Here is a 19,281-nt window from a genome sequence, read left to right as displayed (position 1 = left end):
ACTGAACCTTTTTGGGTGGCATGGGCATATATTATCTCAAATTGTAAGAACTTTGTATTAGTATCAGTGATACTAGCCTCACTTTGCACATAATAGATCAGAGGCTCTGATAGCTTGTCCATGGTTATATGCAGGGCCTTAGCTAGCCCATAAGTTAGCTTTTGTATAAATTAGGAAATAGTGCTCTTCCACTTGGATTCAATCCTGTGGGCACAGGCGTGGCTAGCGGGGTGAGGCTGGATTCAGTCTCCCCTCACCCCCTTGCCTCATCACTGTTGTGCGGTCCACAACTGGCATAGCTATACCCAGAGGCCCTGGTCTCATGATAAGATCCCCACTTAGATTTGTCTTACATTCAGACACATCCTTTTCCAGTGTTACCTGGGAGTTCATTTCTTCCTAGTTCCTATAGGATCCTGCTCCATTGATTATCTTTTCTCTCTGTCTTATCTCCAGTCTCTCCCCTCTCCTTCTCTTCTGGCTTTTCCTTCCTAGCTGATACACTCAATCAGATCTCTACACTTGGGTACCACGAGGATTGGAACAAATCATTGTTCATAATATCACCCCTCCGCCCCCCGACCAGTGCCTGGCTCCAAACCTGGCACTGTGAATAGACCTTCTAAGCAAATGCTTGTTCATAACCCCCATAGTCATTATACTAGCTTCCTTGTATCATAGCCAAGCCTTTACTGTCCTACCTGCTGTCCTCAGAGACTAGAAAGTTGCTTTGCACACAGTAATCATTCTTTGGCATGGAAGAACAAATTTTTTCCCAAGAGCAATCATCTTAAGCAGGCACTAGAGGGCAGCAGGAGATCACACATGGTCTTTTTTTTTTTTTTTTCCTCCAGTTATCCCATTACTGGCCACAGTGCATCTTATCTCACTAGAGACAGGAATAAGTGATAAGCTTCAATGCTGACTATTCCCTTAACAGCAAGAAGATAAAAGTCTGGGAAGGGGGAGAGGGAGCCTGGGTATACCTTAGTCTGTGGGAAGGCCCACTTCTGGGTCCACTGAGCTGTACTGAGTTTCTTCACTCTACTCCTTACTTTCTTTAGGACAAATAACACAGCAGAGCCATGGGGATATTTTAGTACTTAAAAAAAAAATCTATCTAAAGAATTCTAATTTGCAAACAAACAAACGACATTAGACACTACTATGGGGTACTGGGCAGTATCCAGGGGTCCCTCTCCCTGCCATGCACAGAGTATGACTTTCCGAATATTTAACTGCTTCCTCAGAGATTTAACTGCTTTCACTTGGAATAGGAAGGGTTATACTATCACTTGTAAGGTTATACTATGTCACTCTGAGCCTCAGTCTCCTCGTCTATAAAAGGGGGCAGTGATCCCTACTTTGTAGCATGATAGCAAGAACTGTATGAGATCATAGGTGTAAACCAGCTAGGGCTGCATCTTTTATCTGACACTCAGAGCGGTTCAATGAGGAATTAGTGTCCCCATTTTACAAATGAGGAAACCAAGGTTGGAGAGGTAGTGACTTGCCCCGAAGCATCCTAAATCAGGTAGTCTTAACTCAGTAGCTCTGGACTTAAGTGTTCAGTTCTACCTTTGTCTACTGAACTGTCTGTCTTTGTCTACTGTGTTCCACTAGGTAGGAAGTGGGTATTTTAAAGAGAAATTCCTAACGGTGTGGTTAAATCACCAGCAGATAACAAGGGAAGATTTACAGATCCAGACTTGCATAAAAATTGAATAATGCTGAGGCAAAGACCAAGGGCTGGAATTAAACAATTCTTTTTTATTTAAATTCGGTTAGCCAACTTACAGTGCATCATTAGTTTCAGATGTAGTGTTCAATAAATTATCAGTTGCATATAACACCCAGTGCTCATCACATCACGTGCCCTCCTTAATGCCCATCACCCAATTACCCCATCCCCCCACTCACCTCCCCTTCTGCAACCCTCAGTTTGTTTCCTGTAGTTAAGAGTCTCTCATGGTTTTTCTCCCTCTCTGATGACTTCCCATTCTGTTTTCCCTCCCTTCCCCTAAGGTCCTCTGCCTTGTTTCTTATATTCTGCATATGAGTGAAACCATATGATAATTGTCTTTCTCTGATTGACTTATTTTGTTCAGCATAATACCCTCCAGTTCCATCCACATCGATGTAAATGGTAAGTATTCATCCTTTCTGATGGCTGAGTAATATTCCATTGTATATATGAACCACATCTTCTTTATCCATTCATCTGTGATGGACATCTGGGCTCCTTCCATAGTTTGGCTATTGTGGACATTGCTGCTATAAACATTGGGGTGCAGGTGCCCATTCGGATCCCTACATTTGTATCTTTGGGGTAAATACCTAGTAGAGCAACTGTTGGGTCCTAGGGTAGCTCTATTTTTAACGTCTTGAGGAACCTCCATACTATTTTCCAGAGTGGCTGTACCAGCTTGCGTTCCCACCAACAGTGTAGGAGGGTTCCCCTTTCTCTGCATCCTTGCCATGCTTGCCTCCCATCCTTGTTGTTTCCTGTCTTGTTAATTTTAGCCATTCTGACTGGTGTGAGGTGGTATCTCATTGTGATTTTGATCTGTATTTCCCTGATGTCCAGTGATGTTGAGTATTTTTCATGTGTCTGTTGGCTATTTGTATGTCTTCTTTGGAGAAATGTCTGTTCATGTCTTCTGCCCCTTCCTTGACTGGATTATTTGTTTTTTGGATTGTTGAGTTTGAAAAGTTCTTTATATATTTTGGATACCAGCCCTTTATCTGATATGTCATTTGTGAATATCTTCTTCTATTCCATGGATTCCCTTTTAGTTTTGTGGACTGTTTCCTTTGCTGTGCAGAAGCTTTTTATCTTGAGGAAGTCCCAATAGTTCATTTGTACTCTTTTTTTTTTTTTTTCTCCTTGCCTTTGGAGACGTGTCTAGCAAAAAGTTGCTGTGGCCGAGGTTGAAGAGGTTGTTGCCTATGTTCTCCTCTAGGATTTGATGAATTCTGGTCTCACATTTAGGTCTTTCATCCGTTTTGAGTTTGTCTTTGTGTATGGTATAAGAAAATGGTCCAGTTTCCTTCTGCATGTGGCTGTCCAATTTTCCCAGCACCATTTATTGAAGAGACCATCCTTCCCCATTGGATATTCTTTCCTGCTTTGTCGAAGATTAGTTAGTCATAGAGTAGAACAAATGATTCTGATGATGCTCTGGACACCCTAGAATTTGTAAATTCCTCATTGGGTTCTGTATCTTACTGATCCTCCAAATATTCCAAGATTTAGGTACTAACATTATCAACATTATACAGATGAGAAAATGGAGCCTCAGAGAATTTAAGTGACTTGTCCAAGGTCACTCATCTGGCAATGGGAGAAGTGAAATTCAAACCCAGGCAAGTCACCATGCTATAGCCGCCCCTCTGCAATGGGGCTTATTACTTGTGTATTTTGGGTAGAAGCTGTGAATTAGGTTGGATCAGGAGATCAGTTATCCTAGAATTTGGCAGTTTTGTAGACCTGTCTTCTTTTTAGTGTCTCCACTGTTGCCTTCCCTTCTGTTGCTTACATATGCCTGCGTGTGGGTGCACGCGTGCACCCACACACACACGTTTATCCATACTGAGACACATAAACGTTATCAGAAGCCACTTGAGAATGCCCCACATTTCCTGGGATCAGGAGTTCATCCACTTAGTTGATCAATCTTAGCATGACCTGCAAGTAGGGGGCAGGCTTGAGTACCTCAGATAGGGCGTCAAATACCATAAAGTGCATAATTCCGAGTCTGGGTCTGATGCTTAGGTGGAGAAATGCAGTTTCTGGATGGGAAGCTGCCTAGATTTAACGAAGCTGTCCCATAATGGAACTGGAGGCCTAAAAACATAATGAATTTTACATTAGAAGTTTCAAAAAAAAGAAGTTAGAGGATGATTTAGTGGTGAATGAAACATTAGATGGGATTTCTGACTAGGTGACCTTTAAAATGCCTTTTACCCCTGAGATGCTTTAGCCCTTGGAAAGGGTGGGGGAGCCTGGAGGTGTTGTCTGGGAGTGGCAGGAACAGAGAAGGCCCAAGTGTTTGCAACAGAGACAACTCATTGTACGAGAGTGAGAATTAGTGCTACATGCTATCATTTATACGTCAATAAAGTAAGGTTAACATCATCTGCCTTTGGGGCAATAGTGATAAATCGAGATAGTGAGTTTGAAGTCCCATAAGTGTTACAGGAATGGAAGGGATTAAAGGGAAACAGGCTCATGTTTATCTATTCCTTTATTCAGGTATTTACCTGCAAACAATCTACACTACATCAGATAGTGAACTCTCTGCTGGGATGCAGATGATCACTAAAATAAGCCATGGTCCTCACTTTAATGGAGCTCAAAGTTTAGTTGGGAAGACAGATATTAATTGAACATTAACTAAAATTAAAAATGTGATAAGCACTATGATGTTGATGTAAATGGTTCAGTTGATAAGACAAATTGAGAGTAATCACAATGAATATATGTATGTTAAAAAGTATAGATGTGAGTTGGTTCCCACAGTCCTTTTAATGTATTCAGTGTGATCATCTTCCTCAGCTCCTAGATGACAATTTTAGCAGGGTACATCTAATCTGTTTTCACTGTTATGGAATAGACAGTGATAGACATTTTAAGTTGCTAACACACTTTCCAGCCAGGAGTTAGGATTTAATCAGATCTCTAAAGCTGACAAATCAGGTCTCCTTGCCCTCTCCAGTGTTGGGGGCATTAAGAGGTTGGAGCAAGATTGGGCTCCATTCTGTTTTTCTACCTCACATTTCCTTTTCTTCTCCCTGCATGGTCAAAGCAGAGGAGTGGTAAGGATTAGGAAGGTCATCCTTGCCGTGGTCCCCTTATGTATGTCTCTTTGTTCTCTGCTCCTGACAGTTTTTAAAGCTAGCCCTTCCTCTTGGGGGGCTTTTTCAGACGCTTTTCCGAAGGCCTGGGATAATGCATTTTCTCACTGGCTGGCTGCTACCGATCCCCCCCCCCCCGCCCCCACCTATGTTTCTCTGGTGGCCTACCTCATAGGGATTTTCACTGGGGGGGGGGGCCTCAATCTTTGTTAGAATTCCTCTTGGGTAGGACTTAGAAGTGTTCGAGGCCCCTCTTTGTGGCTCACACCTGGTACAGGGGAAAGACTCGAGCGTTTTTCACATTGTGCAGCCCATCCTGTTCTGCTGCCACAGGCCACTAGAGTGTTTGCAGGTGGAATAAGACCCTGGTCCACTATCTTCCCAGCTGTGGGAAACACACAGCAAGTTCTCTGGGAGGCACTCTTGAGGCTCCTTCTTACAGAACAGGATTAGAAAGTAGCATGCTCTACATGTCTCACCTGGGGCGCTGGAAACTCTAAACATGAGCTAACAGCCTGTCTCAAACAAATCTCTCCTAAATCCCTCCTGCCTATTCTCTGACCTTGTTTTATTTCCTTGTTCTGGCTGAGGTTTCTGGAGTTATGAAACCAGTTAGGATTCCCCTCCTTTGTAAGTTCTGCATATTGGGGCTTGGTTTGGGGATATCTCATTTCTATTCTATCTTGGTGTCTCAGTGGAAATTTCAATTGTAACATCCTGTTACAACAGTAGCGCTAATAATTATAACAACCACAGCAGCAACAACGGCAGCAACTAACATGGACTGAGTGCTTAACCTTTGCCAGGCACCTTATTTGATCCTCACAAGAACTCATTCATTCAGTCAGGGTGGTGCCATGACTTAGGAAGGGCACACTGACGATGCAGGACCTTCACTGTTAGGCTGGGAAGTTTGGATTGCACAATGCACGAGCACAAGGCCTTTCAGCTGGCTCCTTTCCCTTTGTTAAGGCTATTTGTGTGGGTCCTTGAGTCAGGCCTCGGAGCAATTGCTTTCCTCCAACAGGAGACAGTGACTCCGCCTAAGAAATGATCCCATTTCAGCAATTCCTGGGAGGCCATTGCTGTAATAAAGGCCATTCTTTATGATATAAAAGTCTCACCCTCTTTCCCTCACCCTTAACGTTTCTAATTTGAGCCCCTCTGGTCCCTGTGGAGCCTTTAAATGCTTCAAGTGCAAGCCTATTGCCAAAGCAAGCCTGTCTGACTTGGGAGGCAGCGCCCTGCACTGTTGCCGAATATTGAACAAACATTCGCACAGCTTTGGCTCTCCCAGGAGTCCTTAGTCTGCTGCCTTTGTTTTGTTTTCTGGATGAGGGCAAGCAGTGCCATCACCTCCTGCCGAAAAGCCCTGGCTGCCCTCCCAACAAGGAGTTGTCACTTCAACTAAGGCTGCTGCTTTTTTTTTTTTTTTTTTTTTTTTTGGTGGCAACAAAATAATACCCAGCAGGAATTTGGGAGGAGAAAAAAGAGAGTTCAGTTGGCAGGTTCTCAAATGAATGGGTTGTAGTGTCATTGGAACTGAATTGGGCTTAAAACCAGACATGATCCTATTTTGGAAGCATTGTTCAGAGGGATGGGAAATGTGAACAGAGGATAAGTCTCTTCAAAAATGCTCTTTATCCTTGCCTGTTAAAGACAGCCTGTTTTAACTGAACTCTCCCATCCCCTCAATGGCAAGGGCCTATGTGAAAACCCAGAGGAGGCCAGAACTGGCAAATTGATCAGCTATTCATCTGTAAACCTTCCAATTGAGAAAGCTAATTTTACTTTGGAAAGAGGTTGTCCCTTGATTACAAGCCATCAATTAATTGTCAGTCTTGAAATTCACAAATCTTGGCTCTTAGACTTATCAATGCTCTGATAAGATAGTGCAGTGATCACAAGTCTATAACTGTATACCCAACAAATATTTATCTAAACTATTACTGAAAGCCTAAAGATTCTATGTGAAGTGGATATGAGAATCAGCAAAACTAATACTGTCTTTGTCCTCATGGAGTTTACAGTCTGGAAGCATTGAGAGGTGATGGATAGAACAGGATGCTACGAAAATCTTTAATATGATGCCCTATATAGATTGGTAGCATGGGGCTGGAGTTCAGGGAAGGCTTTTCTGAAGAATTGGCACTTGAACTAAAGATGACTTTAGCCACAGAGTGAGGTTGGATCAGAAATAATTAGCTTTCGCAATTGTAATGTCTACAGAGGAATAATTAATGGAATGGCTAATGGTCTTCCCTGTTGTAACTCTCATCCAGATTATAATTTAAGCACGATACAATCTTTACAAAAAGGATCATTGTTAATAAATGTGCATGGAAGATAGATATAAATCTCTTTCTCTGTTTAGGTCTCAGGTTCTTCATTTGTTGAGCAATGGGGTTAGACCAGGTGACTCTCAAGTGCCCTCCGTTTGCAAAACCAGCCCTTAAGTTCAGCTCTGAATTCTATATCACTACTGCAAGGCAGTTGTCAGCCTAGACTATGGGCTTTTAACTCACCTGTTGGATTGATAGATGGAAAAAAAAAAAGATTTATTGGAAAAAAAACCAAAACAGACCAGCAAAGATCTATAGCCTGTTTTGTTGTAAATGGATAATTTTATCTTTAACCCAGTGGCTATGAATGTTTGTTTGATCAAGGGAATTTTTACTCCCAGCACCGGCTTTCGTTCCCAATTAAATTATGTGTATATGGCAAGATGCTGTGAGGGAAAGGCCATCTATATTTTACAATATGAGATTAAAATGTGGCTTAAGTGATAAATTGGTTAACAGAAGAGACTGGGATCATATGCTGAAAGGAACACTAACTCACCATCTGACCTTGGAAAGTCTTTCTTTGGGACACAATTTCCCCTTGTTTAAAATGGGAGGGTTGTACCAGATTAGCATTTTCCAAGGTATGCTTTTTCAATAGTTTTTGAAAGATGTTTTATGGAGAAAAGATGCCCCACTCAATTTTTTCTCATTGGAGATTCACAGTTCAAGTGTATTGATGGCCTAATTGATTCCAATGTTTTTACTTTAATCCATTATACTGCCACATTCCTGTGTGACCAAAGATAGATTCTCCTTCTGAGACTCAGTTTCCACAGCTGTAACCTAGGACTGGAGCAGAAGTGCCCAAACTTACTCTGTAAAGGATCAGATAGTCAATATTTTAGGCTTTGTGGGCCATAGCATCTTTGTTGCAACTACTCAATTGTGCCATTGTAGTCATACACAATACATAAATGAATGAAGGTGTCTGTGTTCCAATAAAACTTTATTTACAAAAAAAGGCAGAGGGCTGAATTTGACTCATGTACCACTTAGTTTACTGACCTCTGGATCAGAGTGTGAGTTAACTACCCCCCTAATGTCCTTGCAGCTCTGATTGCCCTCTGACCTTCTCCCCTCAATGGTTATTCTCTCCCAAGTTTGAAGTCACCCTTCTCCAAAACTGTTCCTCTGGCCTGCCCTTCCAAAAGTCATCATCATCTTCTTTCAACTTGTCTGTATGTAAGACTGTCTCTGTCTGCCCAGCTGCTCAGATGCCTTCCTCTCAGCTTTGTTTTGTTTATCTTAGTAACTACCCTTCTTTAATCCCTCTGAAGGATTGGTTAGCTGGAATTTGCCTTGTCTTCCTCCCTCAGAGCCTTTGATCTGATGCTCATAAGCATTTGCTGACAGCCAGACAGAAAAGGTGGAGCCCAGATCCCAGGCCCGAGGGCCCAGAGAGTAATGAATGAAGGCTGCATTTATTTGTATTTCTAATTGGCAAGCCCATTTCCAGATCAGCTGCATGTTACTGCAAGCTGAGAGCTAGAGCAGGAGATAACCCTACTTTTTTCTCTCAGGCCTCGGTGCCCAGGGCCCCTGTTTGCACTGAGGCAGGAGCATGCCTTAACTTTACCAGGCTTGGAAGAAGCTGTCATTTGGACCAAGTTCTGCCCCTTATTGCAGGGCCCCCCTGTTTTGCCACTCAGATTATGCATTGCACAAGTTTGAAAACACTGTCTATGTTTGTGATGTAAATGGAACTCTCTGGGTTGTACAAATCACTTTGCTTTTTCAAGCTTTTTGATATAGCCATAGACTATTCTCTTTTTATGAAGTCTTACGCAGAAGGCCAGTCTATAAAAGAGATAAAGTGGAACTGCTCTATTTGAAACTGAGATGTGGGTTTAGAGTTCCATCTACCCAGTTTCCCTCTTGCCCTCTGCAACCATGTGTTGAAATGTTGCTTGGGATCCATAGAATTCCTCAGAAGGATTTTAGAACCTCTAGACTAGATCATGAATGTCATTGTAGCCGTTCAGAGTTCTGTAATTTTCCTCTTTGACTAAGTCTCAAGTACCTCCCTACCACTGCACTGAACACTGAAGCAGAGGCGTGGAGCTGGAGGTAGGAATGGGAGACATGGTCCCATCTCCAAGAGCTGATCATATGGTTGGAGAGGTCAGCAGAAAATGGGATGAAAAATATGAGCTTAACAAGATTAGGGCTTATAAACAGAAATACTTATTCAGAGAAGAAGGGCTAGAGCAAGGAGAGAAGACTTCCTAAGGAGGGTGACATTGAAATGGAGCATTGATTGGTGGTAAACATTTTAAGAGGCAGAGGGGGAGAGGAGGACAGGTGAACAAAGACAGAGATGGGACATACTAGTTGTATGGATCAGGGGAGACAGCACAGAATGGAGCATGGGTAATTAGATCTCAGTGTGCACGTGACGAGGGCAGAAAAAGAAGTTTGAACAAGGGAACAGATGAGCACAGACAGAAAGGGGAAATCATTTCTTTTCCAGACAGGTCCACCTCCTTCAGTCTCATTTGCCACTCATAACTGTTTTGGTTAGTATTATAACTGCACTTTACAGAATTAATTCTTATAAGCCTTGGGATATTAAGAGACCTTCCCAAAGTACCTTGCTATTATCAAGCAGAATTGGGATTCACATGGAAATTGACTTGACTTCAGCTTGTGTTTCCCCCATTACATGAAACTTCTTGGAAAATATAGGACTGGAGCAAGTTTTCAAAAAAAAGGTAGAATTTGTGTACATTGACTGTAGACAGGAATTTCTTGTTGGGAAAAATACCTTTGAATATTTACATCTTACAGGGCCCTTGGAAAATCCTCTTATCCAACCCATCAACTTTAAATATGGAAAAAGTGAGGCCCAGAGAAAGTAAGTAAGGGGCTATTTAATATGAATAGTAAAACAAGACACCATTCTGACATCTGCATCATCAGGCCAGTGCTCTTTCCAAGGCATCATGAGCAAACCACTCTATCATCTTTTTTCTTTTCCATGGGATACCACCTCCTTAGCACATTGGACCCTATGGGTTTAAGAGTCTGACCTTGTGAACAATATTGAATTTTTTTCTCTCTCTCTAGAGACCACAGAGCTGGGAAGCAAGAAGGAACTCAAGTCCATGCCCTTCATCACCTACCTCTCAGGTCTGCTGACGGCCCAAATGCTGTCGGATGACCAGCTCATCTCAGGTGTGGAGATCCGCTGTGAGGAAAAAGGCCGTTGTCCATCTACCTGCCACCTTTGCCGCCGACCAGGCAAGGAGCAGCTGAGCCCCACACCAGTGCTCCTGGAAATCAACCGTGTGGTACCACTTTATACCCTCATCCAAGACAATGGTACCAAGGAGGTGAGTTCCCCTGACACAGCCACTAAGTCACATCTAAGTACCAGTCTTCCTGCCTCCCGCCCTTGTGGGCCCTTTGTCCATTGGGATTGTCTTTCAACATCATCATGGTGTTGACTGACATTTATTGATTCCTTACCATGTTTTAAGGACATATATAGCTGCTGTAACCAATAAATCCTCTAATCTCAATGGCTTAATATAATAGAACTTATTTCTTGTTTGTGTGGAGTCCCAAATAAATGTTTTTGTTGATGAGTGGCTTCACTCTGAGAAGTGGTTCAGAGACCCACCTTATTCTGTCTTGTGCCCTCATCAACCTGAGGCTTCCATAGTTGCTGTGGAAGAAGAAAGAACATGGAGGATCACACGTGAGAAGTTTCGTGGGCCAAGCCTGAAAGTGACAAATATCATTTCATTGGGTAGAACGCAGACATTGGGCACACATGTCTGCAAACAAAAACAGGGAAATATGGTCTATCTAATGGTCTGGGGAAGAAGATATATGGGCTTTTTGAAAACCTAACAGTGTCTGCCTCAATATTATACTTGGATTATCTCATTTAATCTTCCCTGCAGATCTGATTTATGTATAAATATTGATTTGACTCGAATGAAATTGTCAACATTTGATCATTTTTTACTTATAGAAATGATAATTCCAGGGGCCCCTGGGTGGGGCAGTTGGTTAAGCGTTCAACTCTTGGTTTCAGCTCAGGTCATAATCTCAGGGTCATGAGATAGATCTCGGAGCTCAGCAAGGAGTCTGCTAAAGTTTCTCTCTGCCCCTCCCTGTGCACGTACTTGCTCTCTCTCTCTCTCTCTCTCTCAAATAAATAATTTTTTAAAAAAATATGGTGATTCCATATGGTTCATCCTAATGTCATGCCCACTTTACAAGTGAGGAAACCTCGAAGATTTTATTGATTTGCTCAAAGTTGGTCTGCTTCAGAGCCTATGTGCTTAATTGTGAAATTATATCTCCTCTTTTTCCTCTTCCTGCATCTTTCATTTCCTATGACAGTATGCCTGGGCTTGAAGAGACCATATAAATGATTTGTTCACTGGTTTGCAAAATTGTATTCATGGAACACTTTTTCTAAATGCAATCTTTCAGAAACCCCAATCCATAAAGCCAAGAATAGCAATGCCACTCCTTCAGTTAGGGAAAGGAAGGTGGGTAAAGCATCTCTACTTTGTCCCCAGTCTTCCCTCTGCAGCAACTCCCAGATTGCCCTGGGCCCAAAAGAAGATAGTCTGGTAGATACCTGACCAATACTAATAAGATGCTATGGATCATGCACTTACCAGAGTATTCTGTTGGACTAAGTGCTAGAGGTTGGTAAGTGGTCAGGTAGGGCTTCATAGAGGACAGAGAGGGGATGAGAGCAAGGACGTGGGGAGAGTGTCAGGTAGATGACCAGAAGCAGAAAAGAACATGATCTGTACAAAGACTGAAAGGCATCCCATGGCTAAGATCAAGAGATAGAAGAAAAGCATAGACGAGGCCAGAAAGGTCAGAAGGAGCCTGATCATACAGGTTATTATAAACTAGCTCATGAAATTTGGATCCTGTCTGAAGGGGAGTGAGATGCTTAGGATATGCAGGAAGGATTCGATAGGGTTAGATTCGTGCAGCAGAAGGAGCTCTCTGGAAACAGCCCAGATGACTGTCGGTAGGAGAGCAGTTAAATAAGCGTACAATGGTATATGCATACAGTGGAATACTCTACAACAGACAAAATGAATGAACTATAGTGTCACTTAATATGAGATGAATGAACATAATATTAAATGAAGAATGTGAGTCCCAAAGATATATTTTATATAGCATGATACCCTTTCCCCTGTTTTAAATTAAACAGATACACGCCAAATACACTACATTCATTTTAGAATGAATACAGGTGCTGTAAACTATTTATTTATTTATTTATTTATTTGACAGAGGGCGAGACGGTGAGAGAGGGAACACAAGCAGGGGGAATGGAAGAGGGAGAAATAGGCTTCCTGATGAGCAGGGGGTCCGATGTGGGGCTTAATCCCAGAACCCCTGGATCACGACCCCAGCCAAAGGCAGACGCTTAACGACTGAGCCACCCAGGGGCCCATGCTGTAAACTATTTAGAAAGGGAATCAAGGAAATGGTCAACATAGGATTCAGGATGATGGCCGTCTTGAGTCAGGGAGGCGGGGCAATGGCATGAGGGAGCCCTCATTACATGGAGGTATCATGTTCCTACCTGGCATTTTTGGGTGGTGGATTTGTGGAAGGTTTTTTTTTTTTTTAAGTATTAAAACTAGCTAATTAATGAACACAAAGTAGATGAATACATAAAGCCTAACCATGCATGGTGCAATAAGGAACTTGAGTCATGAGCCAAGCCTCATGGATAATCTAATTCTATGCATCAGAGGTCCCCACACTAACTACAACAAAAAGTCAAATGTGTATCTCCACCCCTCCAGCTTCAGGGTGAGAGCTGAGTGTGAGAATGCAAGCGTGGAAAGAGGGAGGCCTGTGAGGAAGCTGTTGAAGCTTCCAGTGAATACCAAAGATGGCCTGACCAGTGTTGTATGAGTGTGGCTGAGCAAAGCAGCGTGGTTAGCTGCATGGGGCCAAGCTCTCCAGGACTGGGTGGGGGAGATAAGTGAAAATCCTCATTTACTGCTCCATAATCTTGGCCCAGTGCTGCCTTTCTGGGCCACGCTCCTCTCATCTGTAATGTGGCACCATCCTAGCTAAGTCACAGGACTTATGTGATGTGTTCCTGGCACATGTGTAACAAGAGGAGTGGTGGTTCTTTTCCTCCTTGTGTAGGAGTCAAATTCCTCCATGTCTGGATTCTATGCCAGCTTCCTCGGCATGATCAAAATATCCACTTCTTCGGAAATCCAATGAGATGTTTTCAAGGCCAGTTGGTGGGATGTTATCAGAGAAGCTCCAGTGTGAATGCAGTCACTAGATGTCACTGTTCTCCTTACAGGAGATCTGGAATTCTTGGAGCACTAATTCATTCATTCATTCATTCATTCAGTATTTTTGAGTACTTACTATATGACACTTCACTGAGAAGTGAAGAGTGCAACGAGTAGACTCGGTCTTTATCTTCATGGAGTTTACAGACTTGTGGACGAGACAGGTATTAAAGAAACAATTATGCAAGTCAAGACAGACTGCAGAGTACCAAGAGAAGACCAGGCCAGTGGGTTGAAAGCGTGTGATAGGACGTCTTGTGGAGTTAGGGAAGGTTTCCCTTAGGAAGTGACATTTAAACTGAGTTTTTGGGAGTCGGGTGCATAAAGTGAATGTGGAGGACTGGGGTTGGGGGAGGGGAAGGAGCCTAAGCACAAGCAAGGTTGAAGACCCAACTCCTGCAAAGGTCTGAAGAATGAACAGGCATGGCCCGTTTCCCTGAAAAGCTGAGAACCAACGTAACAGGGGCCGAGACTAAGGGGCAGCTCCATGGGCAGTGCTGAGGACCAACCGGCAGGGCCAGGCCAGGTAGAGCTGCAGAGGCTGTGGTGGTGAGGAGGTTGGCCCCAGCGGTGGGGAGCCAGAGAAGAGTTTGGGCAGGTAGACAGGCAGGGGTGCTTCTTCTCAGCTTCAGGTTCTCCACCTCTTAGTCATCCCTGCTCAGAAACGTTAGAGCTGCCTGATGAGCTGGCTTCCTTGAGGCTCCAGTTTCTTCTCCCTGGCCCCAAACCCCAATGGTAGGTCCTTTTAAAGGTGTATGACAAACTAAGGGCTGTGGTGCATTAGGCTTTTCCAGGGGAGCCAGGCTAAGGTAGGAGTGGGTGGGACAGGCCGACTGCAGGTGTGGAAATGGAGGAGGGGAATATGGCCACTGAGTGAGGCTGGTGTGATGGGAAGGCAGCCACTCTCCTTGGGAATCATTGTTTGTTTTCTACCTCCTCCTCCCCAGGCCCCATCACTTCCTTCTCCCATGGCTCCTCCATCTCTTCACTTTCTTCTGCAGCCCAGGGTAGAGGACACATCGATAAAACACAAAAGAACCTTGGCCTGGGCTCTGACGCTGGGACACAGCAAGGCTGGGGCAAGTCCTTGTTCCCTTTCTGGGTTTTTCTTTCCTGCCTGAGAAGGCAGAGAGGCTGAGTGAATTTCTTTCTGAGCTTCCTACAAGAAAGACTTTGTCTAAGTGGAAGCAGGTAGCTCAGGCTCTGTGCTCTACTTAGAATCTTGCTTCAATCTCCTGTTCACTGTGTGATGCTGAGTGATTTCTCTGAGCCTCAGTTCCCACATCTGTAAAATGAGGTCTTTATGGAAATCAAATGAGATAATGAATGCATAGTAACTGGCACATAGCATGTAATGGACAAATAGTTTCTGTGATAATGATAAAAATGATGTTCATCTAAACTTGACCCTTCTTTTTTTTTTATGATTCCTTTGGTACTTCCTCTTCTAAGTAGTACTTGCTAACTTTGCAGATGCCCAAAGTGCTAGGAACATGACATTTTAGAGTAAGATCTGTGTTTTTGCCTAAGAGAGGTCACTGGTTAACCCCAAAGGGCAGATCATGAATGGAGGGATTAAAGGAACATTTTCTTACTTTATAAACATTGCTGGAGTTCATATTCTGTTGGTTAGGGATACCATAGGTGGAGTTACACATGAGTAAAAGGATTTCCTTCTTCTACAGACCTCCCAATATAGAATGGAACCAGTCTTCTATGTAAGAACTCCTGACTCCTTGAGTTATTTGAGGTGCTCAGTCAACTTTTGAGTCCCATTGTATGGCATGGTCAGGAAGTGTCAGAGAGGGGGTATGACTTGCCTGAGGTCTGCGAGGCAGTTCTGGCCTCTGATTCTGGACCAGGGTTAGGATGTGCTCTGGATAGTCCTGGGGACCATTAGACACTAACTCCTTTGACAGTTGGGATCTCCTTGAGTCCATCTCCATAAATGCATACCGAAAGGATGATGCCTTTGCCTCAGTTGGAAAGGAGTCCTTCATTACATGTCATGCTGTGATTTAGAACAAGGAAAGCAGGAAAAAATTCTTTATGATGGACAGTTTCAGTAATACATAAATCTCTTCCTCCACCTGTTAAATGACCCCACATGGCCCAAAGCTATAGCACAACTCGTGCTTAATGTACAAGACTTTGTGTGGCTGTTAATTTAGCTTTGGAGAGAGACGAGGCTCCAAGTGGGGGAGACAGAATAGTGTCATGGTGAAGAGCCAGACAGAGCTGGATTTGAAATTCTTCTCTTCCATTGACCACTGGGTAACCTTACTTTTACTTATTTGTAGAGTAGGCGTGTAATATCTGTCTCTATCCGTGTTGGGGTTGGGAGTTCTCTTTGGAAGAACTAGAGAATTGGGACACCTGGAATTTGAACTACACCTGTCCTTGATTCTTCTATGACATTGGACAGAAATGCTTCTACTGTTTTGGTCTTTGTTTCTTTATCTGTAGCATGAAAATTCTGGGCTCACTTTATCCCCCCGCTACCCCCTACCTCTTGGTGCTGTGATAGGGTCATACCTAACTTTTACCCTGAAAATAAGGGAAATATTTTGACGTTAGAAGAGTCATCCTGTGACCCGCAATTTATTTCCCATCCAGAGATATTAACAGTTTTATTCCTTAAATTAATATTGAGAAGAGAAAGGTGTACAGATCTTGTACTTTATTGCAGTGACACAGCATTTATGAGTAGAGGGGGATATTAAAATCATATCCTGTTCATTTTACAGATCAATATTTTATTTTGCAAATACTAAAAGTAAGACCTAAAGATGAGGAATGGTTTGCTCTCAGTTACAAAGCCAGTTCTGAATTTGAAGTATTTACGTGCGGCTTCTGGCCTCAGCAATGCCTTTCATCTCTCTGAGAGTCAGTTTCCTCATCTGTAAAATGGGTATTCAGAAATTTCCCCACAGGGCTGTCACATGGAAAAATTAAGACACCCTTTGCTAGCAATTTGAGGACTGTAAAATACTCTACAGATGGATGATTCTTTCCTAGTGCTCGGGTCTCCTGACATCCAGTCATGTGAGTTTTGTTTTGTTTTGTTTTTTCTTTTTCTTTTCATGCTGCTCTAGGAAGAACCATGTGTAATTTTGGTCTTGTTGTGGTTGTCTGACCTTCCAGCAGATCCTCTCTCTCTGCCAGAAGGACTTGTTTGCTCTATTTACACTTCTTGGCTCTCACTGAGAAGAGAACTCCAAATGACTGCTCTTTGAAAAGAAATTAACAGCCAAGATCACCCACCCCCCACTATGATTACCACTGCCACCATCACCGCCACCATTATCACAACCACTGTCACCATGACTGTAGCACTATCACCACCATCCCCTTGCCTTGGGTGCTTAGTGTGTGCCAGATACTGTGCTAGGAAACAGGCTAGAGAGGGGGAGTAAGACACAGATTGTGCCTTCAAGGAGCTCACAGTCTAGTGGATGAAGAGAAGAGCCACATAAGTAACTATAATTACTTGCATATGTTGCATTCATGCATGACTTATTTTCAAATAATACAATTGACATTCCAACAGTGTTAGAAAAGTGGGAGAAAGAAACTCAGAGAGAGTCTGGAAAAGATTCTTGGGGCAGGCAAGGTGGATATGGGCAGATCATGGAACTGCTTGAGGCAAGTCTGTTGGTGATGAGGATAATACCATCTGCGAGATGTGTATCACATGCCAAAAACTGTGCTGAGGGCTTTACAGGCTTTATCTCATTTAATCATCCAACAACTTATGAGGGAAGTACTCTTATGATCCCTATTTAATAGAAGCTTGAACCCAGTTCCGTAAAGTTCCAAAGCTAGCCCAGGTCAGAGTTGGAAAGCTGTGATCTGTGGGTGGAATCCAGCATGTCACCTGTTTTTATAAATAACATTTATGAAACATAGCCACATATTTGTTTACAGATCATCTATGGCTGCTTTTCTGAAACAATAGCAGGGTACAGTAGTAGCCACAGAATAGAGTATGGTGCACAGAGCCAAAAACATTTGCTTCTAGTTCTTTACAAAAAAAGTTTGACAAATCTTGGTCGAGACTAAGGAATATTGTAAAGGAAGGGGGAAAGAAATTTATGTCAAATACTATATTCCAAACATATGGAACCGAAGAATAAAACCCAACAATTATTGAGTGCCAACTCTATGCCTGGCATTTTTAAATACTTTATGTGTATATTAATATGCACTCTCTGTATATCAGTAATATCTCACTCTGTCCCCTCAACACATTTGAATATGCACTGTTCCCATTTCACAAATTAAAAAGCAAAACCTGAGGCTTTACAGAGATAAGTAATTTATCTAAGATCACATAGCTAGCGACTTGTGGGGTCAGAATTCAAGCCTGAGATGGCTGTCTAAAGCTTATGTGTGTGTTTTTGTTTTTAAGAGAGGGAGAGAGTGTGTGCACAAGCGGGGGTCGGGGAGCAGAGGGAGAGAGAGAATCTCAAGCAGGCTCCATGTTCAGTGTGGAGCCCACTTGGGGCTCAATCTCAGGACCCTGAGATCATGACCTGCACAGAAATTGAGAGACACTTAACCAACTGAGGCACCCAGGTGCCCCTAAAGCTTATGTGTTTATTCAGTCGCTCTGTAACAGGTCTGAGAGATTTGGGAGAGATCACACTGGAAAAATGGTGTGCAGGAGGCTGAGCTGTGGGCAGCTTTGAATGCTGCATCAAGGGAGTTGGGAACCATGTAAATGATGGGGAGTCTGCCTTCAAGATTTGGGTCAAGGGAAAGACATGACTAAATGGGACTTTAGGGGCACCTGGCTGACTCAGTCAGTGGAGCATGCAACCCTTGATCTCAGGGTTGTAGGTTCAAGTCCCATGTTGGGTGTAGAGATTACTTAAAAATAAAATCCTAAAAAAATAAAAATAAATGTGACTTTTAGGTGACTAACTACAGCAACCATTGAAGGGTGAATTTCAGTGACCAGGGCTGTGTGGAATTAGAAGGTATTATGCTAAGCGAAATAAATCAATCAGAGAAAGAATTATCATATGATCTCACTGATATGTGGAATTTGAGAAACAAGGCAGAGGATCATAGGGGAAGAGAGGAAAAAAATGAAACAAAAAGAAACCAGAGAGGGAGACAAACCATAAGAGATTCTTAATCTCAGGAAACAAACTGAGGGTTGCTGGAGTGGAGGGTGGAGGGAGGGATGGGGTGGCTGGGTGATGGACAATGGGGAGGGTATGTATTGTGGTGAGCACTGTATATTGTGTAAGACCGATGAATAATAGACCTGTGCCCCTGAAACAAATAATACATTATATGTTAATAATAACAATAAAAAATAATGAAGGGTTATTAATTTGGGGCCTGCAGATCTCTGATTTTGAAGGGTCTTTGGATCTCTATTCTCAGAAAATTATGCCAAATTATACATTATCAAATTCTTTTTCCTGGCAAAAAGGATACATGGCATCCACATGCTTTCTAAATGTTCTTGCCCCAAATGTTGTAGAAGACTAAAATAAGATGACCAGTTAGGGTTTCTGCTACAGAAGTTCATATATGAGATGGCTGGGAGTGTGGGGACTCAATTCAAATAATTTTATCAAGTATTTACAAGGGTCTCCTCATATAGGTCAGGCACTATTCTGGGCATTTGAGATACATTAGAGAGCAGAACAGGCTTATATTTCGACCATCTGGAGACTTAATTTCTACTGCAGCATGTGTGGGAGACAAAAAACAAACAATCAGAGTAGTAAATAATATTGTATATTAGAAGGTAA

General features: G+C 42.8%; 1 protein-coding gene across 3 annotated transcripts in view; it reads left to right on the top strand.

Annotated features, from left to right (window-relative positions):
- Positions 1-19,281, top strand: part of ASTN2 (astrotactin 2) — a 904,520-nt gene that overhangs the window by 716,213 nt on the left and 169,026 nt on the right. For all 3 annotated transcript variants that reach the window (XM_028107899.2, XM_028107897.2, XM_028107898.2), the window contains one exon: positions 10,269-10,534. In XM_028107899.2, coding sequence (XP_027963700.1) covers positions 10,269-10,534 — 266 coding nt within the window. The remainder of the gene's footprint in view (positions 1-10,268; positions 10,535-19,281) is intronic.

This window comes from Eumetopias jubatus, unplaced genomic scaffold, assembly GCF_037043125.1.
Source record: "Eumetopias jubatus isolate StellerSeaLion01/CBP00866 unplaced genomic scaffold, mEumJub1_p1.0 scaffold_15, whole genome shotgun sequence".
Taxonomy (NCBI): Eukaryota; Metazoa; Chordata; class Mammalia; order Carnivora; family Otariidae; genus Eumetopias; species Eumetopias jubatus.
Note: the sequence above shows the minus strand (reverse complement) of the source record. Positions and strands in the feature narration are given on the sequence as shown.